At 47.7% G+C, this 18825-nt stretch overlaps 1 protein-coding gene across 2 annotated transcripts in view; it reads right to left on the reverse strand.

Annotated features, from left to right (window-relative positions):
* Nucleotides 1-6113: 6113 nt before the first annotated feature.
* The window catches only part of INTS7 (integrator complex subunit 7), a 96032-nt gene continuing 83320 nt past the window's right edge, over nucleotides 6114-18825 (reverse strand). The window contains exons 18-21 of one of the 2 annotated variants that reach the window (XR_012779391.1): nucleotides 16545-16643; nucleotides 14903-15088; nucleotides 14319-14551; nucleotides 7441-7575 (exon numbers count right to left, since the gene is read on the reverse strand). Coding sequence is in view for 1 of the 2 variants with exons in the window: in XM_075530098.1 (XP_075386213.1) it covers nucleotides 7285-7575; nucleotides 14903-15088; nucleotides 16545-16643 (576 nt within the window). In the remaining variant the exon portion in view is untranslated. Of the gene's footprint in view, nucleotides 7576-14318; nucleotides 14552-14902; nucleotides 15089-16544; nucleotides 16644-18825 lie in introns of both variants that reach the window. The other variant, XM_075530098.1, reaches the window with a different exon arrangement.

Raw genomic sequence — 18825 nt, forward strand, 5'->3', positions numbered from 1 at the left:
TACCCCCAGCTCTTCAAGAGGGAAGTTCTTCTCTCCATTGTCCGGATAAAACTACCAAGTCCAGGCTCAGAGGCGTCAGACGAGTACTGGGGCTGCTGTAGGACAGGAAACGGTGGCTGTTGCTTATTCCCATTAACTAGACATGGTCCCATCAGCCACCATCTGTCCACAGGGACACCAGCCCCGAGGCCAGGCTAGCTAGCCTCCATTCCCAAGGCTGGGTCACAGAAGGACATAAGTTACCACGTCTGGTCAGAGAGAACCAGGGTGAAGGTGTTGTCACTGGGTCGGGAGGGACAGATGGGTTTTCCGACACCTAGTGGTCAGACAGCATTCTGACCATAGCAATTTCTCCAGGTTTTAGAAAATTTGCCAGCTCCCTCCAACACAGAAACGTGGAACTGGGGGGTTAAAAACTGTCGAGAGGGGCTTCGGAAGGGGTGTCACAAAGTAAAATGTGTGAAGATGGTTCCATGCAGCAGGAGGAGACACCCAGGCCCAGTGAGCTTTTGTGAAGGGCCACACAGCGAGTTCAAATCCACTTGTTTCTCTCCAGCCACCGGGAGCAGCTCAGGCTCCCCAGTGGAGTCAAGGTCAAAGTGGGTGCTCCTTGCTGCCCTGCCGTGATCTGAGCAGCAGGGGACTGGGTGGCCGCCATTGGATACCAGTACCTGGCACCCATAGATGCTCCCTAAGCGTTTGGCGAGGGAACCCAAGGTGGTTCCTGCTGGCTGTGCTGGCCAAGCTCCAGCTTAGGAATGTGCCTTCCGCAAGCTCAGAGACAGATGTTGCTGACTGAGCTAGCGCCCCAGGAGGACAGTCAGCTGAGTTACCTGCGGGGCTCAGGATGAAGGAAAAGTGCTTTCCATCAGCTTCTGGCAGGACGGGGAGAGGGCAAGGGGGTGAAGCGGGGGACAGTGTTTAGGACAGACTGCCGCTGGTCCTCTGAGAGATCCCAGATGCACTCACTGCCTGAGAGAGGGGAGAGAGTCCTAGCCCAAGACCAACACAGCATGCTTCTGAGCCTCCCAGGGGACGCTGTAATGGCTAATAGCTAGAGGTGGTGTTGTTTAAGCGATCTCACAATGTTATTTCTCCCTGATGCCCTGGCACTTTAAACATGACCTGGAGGGGTTGGTGTGTAGCAGTTGGGCCCAACGCCACAGGAGCTTCTGCAACGAGTCCATCTTTCATTATTTTTGAGGGCCAGCTCGTCCCCCTCCAGGTGGTGTCCGTATGTCATACTCAGAAGGCCTGGCCTTCTGTCTAAATGCTCTTCTATCCCTCTGGCCTCCAAGTGGGAGCTAAACATCCTTCCCGTCTGCCACAGGCTCTCCATGAAGGAACACATACATTCCACGGGGCACAAGGAGACACCGGTGCAATGACAGCCGCAGATCCCTGCCTCATGCAAGGGACGCCGGTTAGGACGCCAGACATGGGTCTCGTTTGGGCTCTGTCACAGCCTTCTTCCCACTCGCTAAAGACAGAGGTCTGTCTCCATCAGGAGAGATGAACCGTCACCTCAGGGCTCCCCGGTCAGTTTTCTGGCCTTGACCCACTCCAGGAAAGCCCTTCTCCCCGCTTGCTGCCCGCTTCCTTCCCCAGGCCTCCTGAGGCCTCCTGTCAAGGGGTCACTTCAAAGCTGCCCCTCCACCTGGGAGGGTGTCTGCCTGCTGGTGGGGGGAATGGGGAAGGGAAAGGCAAGGCGGGGGACACTGTGAAAAATTCATCATCCTCTCGCTCATCTCCCTAGGTCTTACTGACGGGTGAGAGGACGGAGAGGAACTGGCAACGCAGCCTATGGGCACAGCCCACGGTCTCAGAGACAGGAGAACGGGATGCTGACACGGGCACATCCGCCCAGAGTCTTGTTTAGCGCTACTTGGTCCTAATCCTCTATTTTAAACACGTTTGCTTTACAGGCACAAATAAGTGTCATCCAAACCCACAAATAAAATCTCCAAGAAAAATCACAGAAAGGTAAAGTAGAGAATCTCTTTTATTCACACATTTTTTTTTACACCACTCTGGCATTTTGGGTCTTTGGTGCTGTTTCTGATTGTTCCAATTGATTTGCGATTTACAGACCTTGCCCACAGTGACCCCCAGCAAACACATGGCAGAGGTGGGGCACAGGCAAGGTCTGTAAAGGAGTTAGTTCCCTGAACCCATTTCACCACATCTCAATCTTTAGCCAGATCAAAATAACAAAGAGAACAAGTATTTCTTGCACAACAAATACGTGGAGAGAATAGCACTTGGAGCGCATAGCAAGCAAGCAGGATGAAGGAAAAAACAGAGACACGTTTTGTAAATTAAGATCTAATGATAGCTTTATCACATTTGGCATTCTTCATTCAAACAGGAAATCAAGGATTCCAGGCTTTGGCGTGTCATTTGATAAAAACATGACTTGTTTGGCTTAAATCCTAGTCACATTTCAAAATCAAACTGCTCCATGGTAGGAGCCCTGAGAGTGTGGTGTGTCTGCTCTCCAAAAGGCTCAAACCCCTCAATTGTGTCAGGCTGTCTGTCTGCAGAGGACAGCCTCCCAAACCCCAGGGAGCAGGTGTTCTTCCCTCTTCTACAGGGATGACCAGGAGTTGGAATCATTGATGCTAGTGATTTCTTTACTACTCAATCCATCACACCCAATTCAATAGGCAGTAACAACAAATCTCTTTTTCAGTAAATTAGAAGGAACAGTTCCTCACCAGCAGTAGCCACATTTCAGCTACTCACAGCTCCACGCGGCTGGTGGCTGACTGGGTAATTCAACACGGTCACCATGATGAGCAATAGTGGGCAGCGCTGCACACCTATGCTCTACATTCCAAGTAGCAGGGATGTGGGCAGGTAGTGGTGAGAAAGATCAGTGACCTAAGGACCCAGGGCAAATCTGTCTTATAAGCAGAATTTAAACGGACATCTCTGGAAGCCTAGTCTGTGGGTCTTGTTGGGTTGGTTTGGTCCTGGATCGCATCTTAATGTGGAAAGTGGTTTACTGTCTTTGGTGGCAAATTATCTGCCATCTTGGTAGGATTGGGCTAGTAGGGGCATTAGATCTCTAGTTTTAAAGTGGAATACCCAAACCAAACCAAACTCATTGCCATCGAGTCAACTCATAGTGGCCCTATAGGACACGACACAAGTGCCCCTGAGTTTCCAAGACTAACTCGTGATGGAAATAGGAAACCTCTTCCTTCTCCCTTGGAGTTGCTGGTGGTTTTGAACTGCTGACCTAGAGGTTCGCTGGTTCCTAAGCTGGAATACAGCAATACTTTAATTTCTAAGTAGTCAACCATTATCACCATGCAGGTGATCAACAGCGTAAGTATTTTATTTTATTTTCCTGGTATGCTTTTCTTTTAATATCTTAAGTAGAATTTACAGCACTATATTGGCAAGCAATTCCATCTTGTTTCGTTCAACATTATCCTATTCTACGCCCCAATATGAGGGAAGATATCTTACATGTGTTTCAAAAACCAAACTCACTGCCATGGAGTCAATGCTGACTCAGAACCCGACCCCTGGTAGGTTTCTGAGTCACTGTCTATAGGAATAGAAAGCCCAGTCCTTCTCCCGAGGAGCTGCTGGTGTCCAGCCTGGACACTCACAGCAACCCCAGGTAGGATCTCCGAGGGCGTCATCTGCGAACCACCCACCTTGTGGTTAGCAGTCCAACATTTACTGACAGTGCCACAGGCAAAGAAAAGGTACACTTCATTAGAATAAACAAAATGGTAAGACTAAGAATTGGTGGAAAATCAGCCTAGAAAGAACAGTAATAATAGCAGCAAACACTTTCCCAAGTGCTTTATATATGGATTCTGTGTTGATTCAATGAATCTTCGTAGCACTGATAAGCTTAGTTCAGAAACAAGGAAAGTGGCTCAGATGATTTATCCAGGACCGTCACTATTCAAAGGGATCTGAAGCTGGGCAGTGTGGCCAAGGCTGTTCTGAGCCACCACGCTGTATTGCAGGCACAAGAACGGAGCGAAAGGAGCTGTCTTACCAGGTTCAATCAGCTCGTAATCCGTTTTTAATGTTTCTGGAGTCAAGGAGCATTATCACACTACAATTAATATTTATCTCTTTCTTGTATCTCCCCCCACCCATTCATTAGTCTAAGGTTGAAATAAAGTTTCTCCCGATCTCAAATAGTTTTTAACAGTGAATGCCAAGAATGAAGTTCATTATCCCAAATGTAAAATTAGATAAGAATTTTCATCTCCGAGTTAATGAACCAAGATATTTAATCCATTTGCTCGCTATTTTCATACCCCGAGCTGTGTTTTTTTTAAAATTAAATGATCATTTTATTGGGGGCTTTTACAACTCTTAGAACAATCCATACATCAAATCTATCAAGCATATTTTTACATGTTGCCATCATTATTTTCTAAACATTTACTATTGAGTCCTTGGCATCAGCTCCTTTTTTTCCCTTCCTCACCCCCTTGTGTCCCCTCTATATATTATTTTCATCTTACACCGACCACTGTCTTCCATCCCCCATGGTTTGTTCATCCCCCTGGGTGTGTGTGGGTGGTGGTGGTTATGTGTCAATCATTGCAATTGGTTTCCTCTTCTCCCTACCTTCCCCCTACCCTCCTGGTATTGCTACTCCCGTTCCGTTTCTGTATTGGTGTTGTGAGCTCTTAACTCTATCTGTGCGCATGGCTCTGGTCCAGCCCACAGTGAAATGCAGGACTGGGGTCATGATAGTGCGGGGTGAGGAAGCCTCAAGGAACTAGACGAATATTGTGTTTCATCGGTGCTATACTGCACTCTGGTTGACTCATCCCTTCCTTGTGACCCTTCTGTGAGGAGTCCCATTGTCTACAGATGGGTTTTGGGTCTTGCTCTGACCCACTTCATTCACAATATGGTTGTTTGTTTTGGGTGTGTTTAACAGTGCCTTTTCTTCAGTCTGAGGTTAGTAAGTGGCACACATGGGCGACACTCTGCCAACGGGAAGGCTGGCTGGAACCTCCAGTGGCACCACGGGAGAAAGGCCTGGGGCTTGGCATCAGTTAACATTACAGCCAGGAGGAAGAGAATTCTTGTACAGCTTGAAGAGTATAATCATTGTCAATGTCATGGACTTGTACACACAACAGAGTATGTTGTGCTATGAGGGTTAAAACTCTATCAGACTAGTAATAAACTGTTCTCACTAGACAATGGAATATTACCTGAGTATTCCCAGGAAATCTCTATGGAACCGTTCTTGTAATACATGGAGTCATATGAACTGAAACCCATTTGACGTAAATGGGTTTGTTTCCACCCCAAGTTTGGGTCAGGGGCTTTGTAGTACACAAAATTGAAGAGCTTTTATCTATCACTAGTAAAACCTATTTTCCAAAGATACAACGGGGAACTGGTGGCTCAGAGGATGGCTTACTCTCATCTTCCTGGAAACAGCATTGGAAACCTGCTTTCCTCCCGGGGCAAAGTTTGATTCTGAAGCAAACAAACAGCTTTTTCTCACACTAGGACATGTTGACCATTAGTCTTCAGTCATCTGATAATAAGTTCTAGACCAGATCTAGAATTCAGCTTAATTTAAATAAAATCTAGTTTTTTTTGTGTGAGTGAGAGAGTGAGAGTGAGTTAGAGAGTGAGTGAGTGAGAGAGTCATAAAATCTAGTTTAATTCAGTCATTTTTCAGACTAGGACAGTAAGGCTGAGTTCTTGTGACTTGACTCAAATGATGAGTGAGCTAATCCAATCAGGGCCCAGAGGAACCCAGGCTTCCTGATTCAGCCCTTTCCTTGTCCAAAGAGCAGGGGCTGTGCACACGTCTCCACAGCACTCCTGAGGCCGCTGTGCGCAGACGCTGCTACAACCGGGTGGACTACGTGCTGTGCCCCACTGGGCTGCGTCGAAGGGCCGTCGCTCAGTGACATGGGACAATGCTCTCACGACGGGCTCAGCTGGGGCAGTAGCTCATGCAGCCAAGGGACTTTGGAGGAACCTAAGTTGCCCATCACATCTTGCTCTTAGAAGCCACATGGAAGGCCACAACCCTCATATTTTTCTTTCAAACACTTGTCCTTTGAATCAATGTCAATTTGGAAGAAAAAAAAAGGCAAAACAAGGGCAGGAATTAAGATTTATTTAAAAAAAGAAGTTTCCATGGAGCAAGGCTGACTTATCTTGGGAACTGCACTTGGAAGCTGCTGTGTCCAATTGCTACAAAGCACCAACAACTGCAACCCTAGGAGGCCTGGTGCTTAGAAATCATAACCCCGAAGTATTAAGTGATCCCAAATCATGAAAGCAAACAAGCTTCAGTTATATCGAGTACACTGTGGTAAGGCAAGTAAGCATATTATTATACTTTAAAATGGTTTCCAACCAGTATTAAAATTTAAAAAAGGGGGGGATTATGTTTCTGACTAACCAGAAAACCCCAGTCCCTGAGCATCCTAACTACTTGAGGTTGTGTAATAAAGAAACTGCTCTCACTAGACAATTGAGCATTACCTAACTTACCAAAACAGAAACCAAGCCAGATCAAAGGGCAAGATATCCCAATCTACAAATAATAAGATATTAACTGTGAATGATGTTTTTTCCACCTTTAAAACCATGTAAAAAGTCTGTACTATATAGCCACACACATTTAAAAAAATGAACAAATCACTAATCTCAACTCTTTCTATGTGCCTGCTAGCTGGCCCTTAGGTCACCTCAGAACTAAACTCTAAGTAAGGCTGCCGCAGCACTGGAAAAGGCAGGTGGTCCCCGGAGTCCTGCGGCAGGAGGTTCCGTTTGGCTGGGCTGTGGCGCTCACAGCATAGAAGAACGTCCATTCCCCGGGCTCCCTCAAGTCCACGCACAGAAGGACTCAGTTTCTACTTTCAGGTCTGTAACAGGTATATTTTGGTGAAGAAGCGATCAAATTTACTAAGTCAATGATCCAAATGGGGGCTTCGCTCTTGAAAGGAAGCTCAGCAACAACACAAAATAATAAACGAGCAACGGAGATGTTAACTATGAGGAAATGGACCTGGTTTAAAAAGAAACAGGACCCCCCCCCCCAAATTACCTTTCTGGCTAAGAACTCAATTATTTCTCATATTTTTAAGTAAACAAAACAAAAAACACCCCAAAACAAACAAAATTCCAAGAATGATTACAAAACCCAGTAAGTGGGCGGCACATGGTAACTTTCATAACTTAATCCACATGAAAACGCCAATTAATTCCTGCCTATTTGAATCTGGCCGATCCTCTTAAAGCCCGTCGTGCAGGCTCAGATAGTTAAAACCGCGAGTGGGCGTTCCGCTGCTGCTGCTGCTGCTGCAACGGCTGCTGGGCTTGCTGCTGCTGTAGGCGGATTTGCTGGGAGTAAGGGTCTTCCAGGGATTTGACAAAGATGGTAGTTCTGGGGCCAGTCTTCCACATGATCCCATTGGCATCTTTCACTGAGGACTCCACTGTAATGTTGTGCGTTCCAAGGATCGCAAAGTTCAGCAGAAACTGAGTACTGAAGTAATCATTATGAGGTTCGACCCTCTGCTCCATCTCATTGGTCAAGTTGTCAATGGGAATCTGGAATGGAAGGGTTAAGTAACAAAAGTTAATCCTTGGTGGGCACTCGCTATGGGCTACCGGGGCCCTGGTGACACACAGTTTAAACGCTTGGCTGCAAACTGTGGTGGCAATCAATGTGTTTCTGTGAAGCCTTACAGTTGGGAAACCCTACTGTGTGAGCTCCACTGTCCTGGACGGATGCTGGGAGTCAGAGTGGACGTCAGGGCAGTAGGCGGGTTTTTAGGTCCTAGGGGCCAGGGCCAGTGTTAAGTGTTCGCCGAGTCCTCAAAACAACTAAGAGGTCTTGCTTTCCAGATGAGGAACCGGACGGAGGCAGAGGGCTCAATTCTCACAGTGAATGGAGAACCCACAGCTGGAATCTGGACCCAGACAGCCCAATGGACCCTACCTTTCACTTTACGCCTAGTACCTCTCCTCACTATACTTGAGTAGAAAGAGCCCATAGTGCAGCTGCCTCCAATTTCAGTCCCTATCTTGCTGAACTGTGGAGAGAGATTCTGAAGAAACATGATGGAACCACCCGTGTTAAAGTGTCTCGAACCAAAGAGCCTGATGTTAAATGAAAGCTGGCTCTCCCTGCTTCTCCCAGCTAGTTTGATTGACTATAGTTCTTTATGTAATGTATAGACCCCGCCCTTCCTCACACAGACTTAAAACTTGTGCACTGCTCCCTTAATACAGGCAGTCTCCAGGCTTCCAATGAGAGCCAGGCCCATCTCTGAAGAGACCCAACAAATGCCTGTGGTTCCTGTTCAGCCTCAAGTTAGTGCAGAAGAGGCTCCAAGCCTTTCCAACGACAGAGGAGCTGCGCACGCAGCCAGCACAGGCGACTGTCATGAAGAGCGTGCTGCGAGCACACGGGGGTTCAAGCTTTTCAAAGTGAGGGCAGTTAAGCTACCAGCTCCGCCCTGCTCCAAGAGGGTGGTGTGCCCCTTAAGGGTGGCAGGCAACTGCCCCGCTCTGGTGTGTGGCTCTCCACAGGCCTGCCAAGCCTCTTCTGGGTCTCTCACTCCAGGACTTGAACCTATCATTTCCTGGTTACTATGATGAATCAACCAAATTTTAAAATTCAGCCTATCCCTGATTCAATGGCCATGAGAGAAGCAATTTGTATCAGTACAAGGCCCTGCATCAAAGAGCAAGTAGGAGCTGGCCAAATGCCAGACACTGGTGACCGAGGCCTGACTGTAATCCGTGTCTTATTCACACTGGCCACACAGTATTTATAAAACACAGATTTATATGACAAAATGGAATGTCACATCAATAGCCACGTCTCTGTCCTTCAAAGAAAGGATATTAAATTGTTAACACCTGCTGGTATGTCTCACTCCTGCACTCAGGAGACATGTTCTGAGAAGGCAGTGAAGGTAATCTTATTAAACATCTAATCAGATGGCTCGGTGCCTGTTTCTGTTGTGTAATTAATTATAGACACTTGCCTGGGAGCATTGTATCTCAATCAGCAGTGATCATAAGGACAGCTTTCCAGAGCCATTTACCTGGGATGTTAATGAAGTCAAGTCACCGCTCAGCATGAGATCTAATTACTAATGGACATAGGTACCACATATATATATATATAAATTATAAAAGCATACTTAACTTTTGCAGGGGTTTTCTTTTCCTAGGAACTATAATTATTTTAAAAGTTGCTAAAAAATGGCAATAGGTGTAGGTGGCAACCTGATTATAGGCAACCTTAGTGGGTGGCTGCGATTTACCTTGCAAATCACGACAAGTAACCTTACACAGTGATCCCGAGTGAGACAGCTCATCACACCAGCCTGCTGACGCTCACGAATACTTCCTGAGCTACAAGGCAAGCACACGACCAACTTGCCTCGGTCTGAGTGCCGACTGCTTAACAGGCGCAGTAACTGCATACAAGAAACAAGGGGATCCTGGCTCCGGTTGTTTCATACTCAAAGTGAGGCAAGAGCGCAGAGTGAAGTCGCCTCTACAAATCCTCATTGTGTGTGACAATGGTAACAGCTGTACTCTGTGCACACGAAGTACTCAATCAATACGAACAGATTCGGTTTTCATTTACCAAGTATTCATTGAGCGCATTGAAGAGTGGTCTCTCTCAGAGCCTTCCCAACTCCAGAAGCCTTGGGCCTATTGGAACCTGTCTCTTTTGCCGTTTCTGCTCCTTATGGGAACAGAGTGGGCTTCCTCTGCTCTGCTCATGTGTGGGCCACAGGAAATGTGGCTAACCCCACTTCTCTCTGTTCCTCATGTGGAGGGAATGGATGGAGCTCTCAGCTGAGGCCTGACGGGTGTGTGCAGCAGCCCTGGGGGACTGGTGTGCACAGGTGAAGCTGACCTTGCTCATCCTCACCGAAGTAGGCCTGCTCCATCCAATGCCTGTGGGCAAACTGTGCTTTGTTGGCATCCAAGGAACCAGGCTTGCCTGCCATGCATCACGGCACGATGAGGGAGTGAGAAATGACTCAAATGTTGGTTGCCCTGGCAGATGGAGACTATCCCAAGGGTGCAGCTGCACCCGAGAGTACTCTAAGTCCCTAGACAAGAAAGTCTGCCCGAGCCAAGAAGCCTGTGAGTCTCAACCCATAGGGGAGGCTAGTCGAGCCTATCAGTGGGTCAGGAGCACTGCTCACAGGGCTGCAGGACACGGTGCAGAATGGCAGCAGTTTGTGCTCAACGGAGGAAAGCCACTGCCCAGAGCTCTACAATAATGGGACCAGGTATGGCCCCAGGGGCTGCAGCAAGCAGAGTACCTTTAAAACAGGTCCCCAGTGCTGACACATGCTTTGTCGCACAATGTGTGAAGTGGTTGAAATGTAAGGAGAAAAGAAAAAGATACAAAGCTGCTGGTGGCTGACTGCTCTGCCCAGTGGCGTGGAAGAGACCCTCTCCAGGAGAGTGACACCTTGGCCGGCAGCATTGGTGCATGCATGCCCCCTCCTTTCACAGTACTCTCTGGTGACTTGGTGGTTATGGGATGGGTTGCGATCCGAAAGGTTAGCAGTTCCAAACTGCCAGCAGCTCCAAGGGAGAAAGATGGGGTTTTCTACTTCCATAGAACTCACAGGGGGCAGTTCTACCCAGTCCTATAGAGTCTATGAATCAGCACTGACTCCATGGCACTGGGTTTCTGGGTACTCTGACAGCAGCCCCCAAGGCCAGCAGCAGTAGTGGCAGCAACAGCTGCAGTGGTGAGGGGGCAGAGTTGGGCTTGCCTCCATGCTGCTCACACCCAACAAAGTCCCACTGCTAACACCTGACAGGAGGGTATAAACAAGGCTCAAGGGCGGAGCTGCAGGGGAGGAAGAGGCAGAGTGGGGACCAGGGATGTCTGTGCTGCACACTGGCGACCTTTCCCGGTGCCTCCCCTCTGGCAAATTGCCCTAAGCCAGCCTGCTAGCAGGCCCAGCCAGCAACTCTGCTGGGCTCTGCTCCCTCCCCAGGAAGCTGTGGGCAGATGGAGGCAGTCAGCCCCGGCAGGCAGCCACGTGGGTGCACCTCTGTGCCTGGCCTGAATCCTGTTCTCCCCACCCCTCCTGGCGGATGGACCTGGGAATGGATGCAAGGGCCTTCTCGGCTTTTAGAAATGAACAGGACTACAGATTAAGCCAATGTCCCTCTGTCATCTGGGGGGACTGTCAGCCCCATGACCAAGTTACAGTTCAAGGAGAAGAGCTGCCGCCCTCGGTCTTTAGACACTGGCACGTAGTGACTGACTCTGACCCCTACAACTCCGGCACCACGTAGAAAACCACCAGGTGCTGCTTTGGGTCTGAGGCCAGCACCACTGGCATCCCTGCCCCAGTCAACCGAGGGATGGGGCCCTCTGGGGCTCCTACGACCTTCCACTTACTGTGCAGCCCTCACTACAGGCTGTGCATTCAAGTACATTTATCGCACACCTCCACACTCGGGCAATGCCAGAGTCAGGGCCAGCTCTGTGGGTATACGGGAGACTAGGAACCTACTTGACTCAGGGATGTGACTAACAGCAGGGCTGTTTGATTGGGCCACTGACAAGCCGCAGATAAGGCATTTATAGATAAAAATTACTTCTGTTTCTGATGAGCTTTGGTTACCCATGTAGATGCTCACCAGAAAGGCCCCTGTGTAGACAGGAGAAACATAACCAATGAACAGATGGTACTTTTCAACTAAACACAGAGGCCAAAATGTCCCTAAAGCCAGCAGATTGTGTCTGCCTGCCTCCTAAATCCATGGGAATTCCGACACCATCCTGAACTGGGCCTCATGCACACCCTGATCTGTCATCAGAAAATGCTGAAAGGCATAGAAAACTGGCCCAGGCTGAAACCAGTACTCTGGGACAGACTCCCAAGCCAGTTGGCCCAGGAGTCCTCGGCAGGAAAAGTACACCCGGCCTCGTCCTGTCCAGGTTTTCACAGGATTCTGGATGGACTCTTCATGTCCCACCTCACTCCTAAGCTGTGGAAGTGACCGTGAGCTTTGGTAGGCAAGGAAAGGGACTTCAACATCTGATGGGAGGAGACAGGACAACGACAGCCTGAACCACCCACCTTAGGCAGGCAGCCGAGTCTCACGCCCAGAAAGGCCCATCGCCCCGTTTGATCAGGCTGTCTGTCAAACCTCTGAAAATCTTTTCCATACCACCGTTCTAGACAAATCTCTGGATGAAAGTCAGGAAGATGGGAAGATTACTGCTGTCAAGTTTAGATTACTGAATGGTCCACACCACCAAAAAGGTAAGTTAATCACGACTCTGGCCTCACTGGAGGCCCTGGAAATGTGTGTGTGGTGGTGTAGACACTAACAATCTGTTTCTCAAAAATGTTCCTGAACAGACACTGCCAGTGCTGACCAGTGACTGAGAGTGAGAGAGGCAGACCTCGGCTCCTGCACCATCCACACAGGGGCCTCCAGATGTCGCCCACCCTGGGAGACTGATACACCTTGTGTACCACAACAAAAATGAGATGTGGTCTCAGGCAGGCCTGGTGAAATCACAGGACAGGACAAGGGACCCCGGGCAGAAGGAGCTATGACAGGAGGTCATGTGAGTCCTATTAACTTGGCTGACAACTTCGTGGGTGCACTCCATGTTAAGCTTTGTTCTTGTGGTGGTGGTGGGGGGGGGAGGGGGGGCATGTGCCCCTGACACTGTCTCAGCCCTGGAATGCATTCAACCTCCTGGCCAGAGCTGTGATGTGTCTGAACCAAAGCCTTGAGACACATAAACGATTTACATAAAACTTAAGGAGCGAGCCTCCTGGCTCTCTAAAACCAGAGCCATCTGTATTCATCAGGGGATAGCCGATGTGTCTCACTTGAGTCTGTCCAATAAAGGGGTAAAAATAAGGACGGTCACGACAGCCTCTGTTAAACTCCTCTGTGTGAGCTTTCAGGCCTGATCAGAGGCTTTCCGGGGTAGGCCAAAGGAGCCCTGGTGACACTTTTCAGGAAAGTGATGGACTGTTAACCACAAGCTTGGCAGTTCAAACCCACCAGATGCTCTGTGGAAGATGCAGCCTCGAAAACCCTATATGGGGTTGCTATGAGTCAGCATTGCCTTGATGGCACTGGGGCTGGCTGTTTTGGTTTTTATCTGGCAGGCGTCAGGGGGAAAAGCTGCCCACCCTAAGCAGACTTGGTGTGCAAGCTAAAACAGTATAGAGGTGACGTCTATCAACGTTGTGCATTGGGTCACGGCACGGAGCACACTGACCAGGGCAGATGATGGACATGTGGGACTTGTGACCACTGCTTTGCCTCTGTTTCTTCCTGCAAGGGTCGGGGGACTGTTGGGAAAATAGGAGAGCAGTCTCTCATGCAACCTTCTAACCCTAACCTGGACTGCCCAGTCAGAAGCCTTGGACCTGGAGCTTTCTCTGATCACAGGAGCTGGGAGCGACAGTGAACTTTCTGCCTACTCTGCTCATGCATGTCACATGGGACCTAACCAATCCCGTCCCTGCACCGGATCATAGCAGAAGGCAACGAAGTCTCTAAACTGGCATGAGCGGGGCACACAAAAAGCACCAGCCCTTAGCTGGCTGGCTGTGGGGAGGGATCTGCTGGGTTATGGGGAAACCATTGCTCCGAGCTCACACTGAGCTATTCTCTTCTGTCCGCAAGTAAATCGAGGCATCATTCCATCCCATGCTTGCATGTAAACCTTACTTCTGTGTGGTTTGAAAGTTTGAGAGTGAGCAGGGTGGACAGAGTGGCTACATAAGGTACCCTGCTCTTCATCGTGGAGCCCCAGAAAAGGGGACAGAGAGAAGGCAAGCTGAGCTTTCCAACAGAGGAGAGAGACAGGAATGCTACCACAGGGAGGACACTAGAGAGAGCTTAACCCACAGCTCCCCTGAGCTCAGCTGTTTAAAAGCAATCAACCAAATGCTCCTCTGTTCATATTGGTACTGGTGTCCCCTCTTTCTTGCTGTGATCTAAGTTCAGCTGAGGCAAGCCCGCTGGTAGCCTGGGCCAGGCCAATTTAGGCATTTGACCATCTGAGTATACGGAGAGGGGGAGGCTTCAAAAAGTTCATGGAAAAATTCCATTACCGTTTACACCCATTTTCTCACACACTTTTTGAAGACCTCTTGAATAGCTGTGCATGTTTCCTTACCTAACTCATCCCTTAAGATGGATGACTCAAGGACCTGGAAAAGACCCAAAGAGAAAGAAAACTACTGACAGTCCACGGGCACTGGTGCAGCTGCTTAGCCCTGGCTAATAACCTAAGCCCAGCTTTAGTTAATATTTACCTGCCTCGTGATGTTTCAAAGCGGCAAGTTCCCAGCACCTTTATGGGCAGGTTGACTTGGTTTGCCGAGTGTTATGTCGCTGCGATTCATTTTCTTTTTGAAAATACTAAGATGTATTTGGGAAGAGCCCGATTCCACTCTCGATGCTGTCGGCCCAGCGGCGCACTGGCCTCAGGGAAGAAGGGGAAGGAAGCCTGCGGGCGCTCTGCTTCTCTTTGGGCCCCAGGGTGCTTCTCCTCGCCAGAAGTTTTACAGACAAGGGGGGAAAGTTCAAGGGAGAGAAATTCATAAGTACAAGGTTAAGAATCCTTGCTGCCAGGCCGGCTGACTGTTCTAGCAGGAACAAAACCCATGTGTTGTCCTGACTGCCTACGGCCTTTGACGATCACCTGCTTTCTGACATCACACAGAGAAAAGCGAAGTGTTGTTTATGTCTCCCCCCAGACCAATATATACAGGGTTTTAGTGTATGGCTGTCTGCTCCCGAAGGAGATGTACCTGATCAACTACAAAAATCCAACGAAAAACGCCTGCCCCCAAGCTGATAAAATCTGCAGCACCATTCTGCCACTCTTCTGAGTTACCTTGTAGTCTTGTCCAGATTTACTCTGTAGTGTGGAAGAAACGTTCAGACAGACAGACTGAATTTTGCGGAAGAGTCCAGGTTTAGATCCGTGCTGAACCACTCCCTCCACCTTCAGTGCCAGCTGCTGGTTATTCTGGACAGGGATGGGTTCTGAGGGATTCCGGGGTGATGGGGACAGAGCCAGCTGGAATATTAATAGGGAAATAAATGCCAACAACTAAGACCACGCTTCCTTCCCAAACCACAGGCTACAAGTTAAAACACACGAACGCCCACCGTCAAATGATGAGGCTGTTTTGGGAATGAACCCGACAAGGCGTGCTCCTGCAGCCCAGGGTTCCTCAGCCTCAGCATCTTCCTCTACAAGCTACCGTGCTTTCCACCCACACGCAGTTCTGGTATCCTGAGGAAGAGCATCTCTTGGACATGGAAGTGCTTCTAGTACGGAAATGTACTATGTAAAATGTCATGTTCAGAAGCTGTCTCTTTGGCCTCAGGTGATCGTAAACAGACTATACGTGTGTAGAAAGGCACTTAAACTTCCAGGTCTGTCTACCATCAAGCCACTAGGGCAGGGGGTCAAACTGGCAGCCTGTGGGCCACATGCAGCCCTGAGGTAATTTTTTGTGGCCCGCAATGCTCTGAAATAGGGAATTGTGTGTAGAGCATTGCCTAGATCTCCCCTAAGTGCTGTTTCCTTCATAACATTTTTTTTCTATTTTCATTTTATTTCAGGACATTGTGGGCCACACAAAAATTACCTCGTGGGCTGCCAGTTTGACACCCCACACCAGAGTATAAAAGTCAATTCCCACATAAAAATCAAATGACATTATTTACCCTCGCATTAGTTTTTCTTTAAAACATTAGTTTTTCTTTAAAAACGTCAAAGGTCTCCCTACTGCAAGTAGACAAAGTCCAAGTCTTGCTAATGAAAAGAAAGCTGAAACTTGGGTTCTGAAATAATGTTCAACTGCGAACTGTGAACCCTAGAGCTATGTGTAGGGCTCTTAGCTACGGCATCGGCTTTGCCTGTTCTTCAGGTCGTTCTGAAAGGGCATGGAATCAAGACGGGCCAGTGGATGCAAACTGCACCGAAGACAACGACTGAGAGGGATAATCTAGGAAATCTCTCCGCAACGGCAATCCCCTGCTTCCCAACACTTCCGTCCTCTCAACCCACAGAGCTCTGGAACTGCGAGTGGCATAAATATTTTAAAACACTCTACTTACTGGCCAGCTCCACCAAAGTTCTTTAGAGGTGGAGTGGTGGTGTTCTACTGGGCCTGATTCATTCAAAGTTGGTTCTGAATAGGTTTATCAGCAACAGACTCAGCTCAAGAGCCTTATAAACTGCAGTGATGAAAACCACTCAACTTAGTCCTGGAGGGAAGAGGCAAGGAAACTGCTCCCATGACACAAATATGTGCCTCACTGCACGCAGCTCTGACCCTAAAGAAAGGAAAGGGCTCAACCCCCAGATACTACCCCCTTCACCAAGCCACTAGTAATGCAGAAAGCCCTGCATTTGGGGTTCTAGCTCACCCAAACCACAGGTAAGAGACGAAATTGGAACAATGTCCCGCTTAATCTTTACAAGACAACTGAGATCTTAAATCTTCATATTTGTCCGGCCTTACCTTAATGCTGGTAGACTGCAATTTCTGGAAGAAGTATCTTTGAAATGAAAGGGGGACTTTCAGCAAAGCAATGATGCCATTGCAGAGGCATGCTGTATGCTGGCAAAAAAAAAAAAAAAAAGACAGACAGTGAAAAGATATTTTCTACCTTCCACCAAACAAATGCTATTTTCAGGAAGAAGTTTAAAACTACAAATGGTCATTTCAATCATTACAGAAGCACACCAATTGTGAAAATGTCACATAGCACTGAGTGAGGAACTGTGTACATTTGCCAACCTGTTTCTCTCAAGGAGTCCAATCACAACATTTTACTTCATTTTAAAGGGCACTAACAAATAAGTGACAGCAACAAAGATCCACGTTTCCCAACAGGCAAATTTTATCTTTTTGAAAAGCTTAGAGTGACTACACATTCTTATGAGGAAGGTTCAGAAGCGCCTGGGAAAATCCTGTTATTTTTAAAATATAACTTTCTCCAGCCTTCTTAAATATATTTACTTTAGGTACTAACATATAGATTATCCTATGGTAAAAACCCACTGAGATGGAAATGATTCCAGTTCATAGTGACCCTGTAAGACAGAGTCGAATGGTCCCCATAAGTCTTCCAGAGATAGAATTCTCCCCTCCTTATTATAGAGTGACTTCACTGACATATAATCCATATATTTATACAACTCAATGGTTCACATCTAGCCAAGAGTTGTGCAACCATCACCACTATCAATGTTGGAACATTTTCTTCATTCTTGCATTCACTGTTATTAGCTCCTTCTTTCCGTTCCCTCAACATCTCCTGTCACAACCCCAAGAAACTATTCATCTAGTTGCTGTCTCCATAGGTTTACCATCCTGGATTTCATATCAAGAAAGTCATACGAAAAAAAGAAGAAAAAACAAAAATGTCTATCAATAAAACAGAAAAACCTCACCCTAAAAAAAAGCAGAAAGACTAGAACAAGTTAAAAATAGGTCAGAAGGGAAAACAAACGGTAGAATGTTAAATTGAAACTTCATTTCATCTGCTGTCATTTACTTTTCAATGCAACCTGTCTGTGGACAAGATGGTTCCTATCCCTGTTTAATGGTCTGAGGGAATTCAACCGAGGCGTGTTTCACCTGGGTACTCTGTCATCTGCAGTCTTCTGCAAACTGGGTTCAGAACTTAAGCTCCAACACAATCCCGTCCTCTGATCTTAGGTTTTACCATTTGAAATCCTTGGATCACATGACCTGGTGTGATTCTGTGTGGATTTAGCCAGTACCTCCCTCACTTAGACGGCTATTTAAGACCGCCTTGGAGACCCCAAAACTTTTCTTTCTGATAGCTGGGTATCAACTGATTTCTTCACCATGGTATAAAGCTTTTTGGAAGGAGACTGTCACGTCTTTTTTGCCCCGAGAAAGGAGCAGCTGGTGGATTCCAATCCCTCATTTTGGGTTGGCAACTGAGTGCTTTCACCACTGCGAAACCCAGGCTCCCACTCCAATTATTTTAGACACCCAAACCCCGCGAACTATCCTATGGCAGACAAAGAACCAGAACTGATAGGCAAGCCAACGGCATATACAGGCATCAAGGCTTGACACTAAATCCCACGTAGAGCCTCAGTGTTGAGCTGCCTCATTCCTCCTCTATCTCCACTAAGATACAGGCGTGCGTCCCTGTATCTGTGGCCATGGGTCACGGGTGAATAAGAAACTGAGCAAACTTAATGGAGTTCAGGTTCAGGGTGACTATATAGTCCAATTCTGAAACTGGACTAAAATATTATTTCTAAAATATACTTCACAAATTTGCTGCATTCTGAAAATGCCACTGCAGAATAGAAACACTATAGTGAATTCTGAGTCTGGGTAGTGAAGGGGTCACAGAATTTGACTCTAGGAGTTCAAAGATATTGTAAAGACCTCCCAGGCTAGTACTCAATTTTGCTGCTGACAGTGACATCAACAGCTAACAGCATGAGTAGGACTAGAACCACGGCTGTCTTCTTCTAAGGTCGTGATTTTTCCCCATTTTACCAATGATTTACACAGAATAGCAAGAGAAGCACCATCAGAAAACTTATAACCTGGGAATGACTCAGACCATCTCTGCACTTGGTCCTCTCTTCAGTGGTCCCTCCAGTACTACAGGAAAACCACTGCAGAACAGTCTGCTCTCTCTCCAGCTTCCAAGCAGGCTGCCACCCAGCTGTGCAGGCTGTAAATGTTTTACAATGGAAATTAAGGATAAAACTCAGAAGAATCTGTTCTTTAATGCTTCCAGGGAGCA

Source organism: Tenrec ecaudatus, chromosome 1 (genome assembly GCF_050624435.1).
Source record: "Tenrec ecaudatus isolate mTenEca1 chromosome 1, mTenEca1.hap1, whole genome shotgun sequence".
In the NCBI taxonomy this organism is placed as follows: Eukaryota; Metazoa; Chordata; class Mammalia; order Afrosoricida; family Tenrecidae; genus Tenrec; species Tenrec ecaudatus.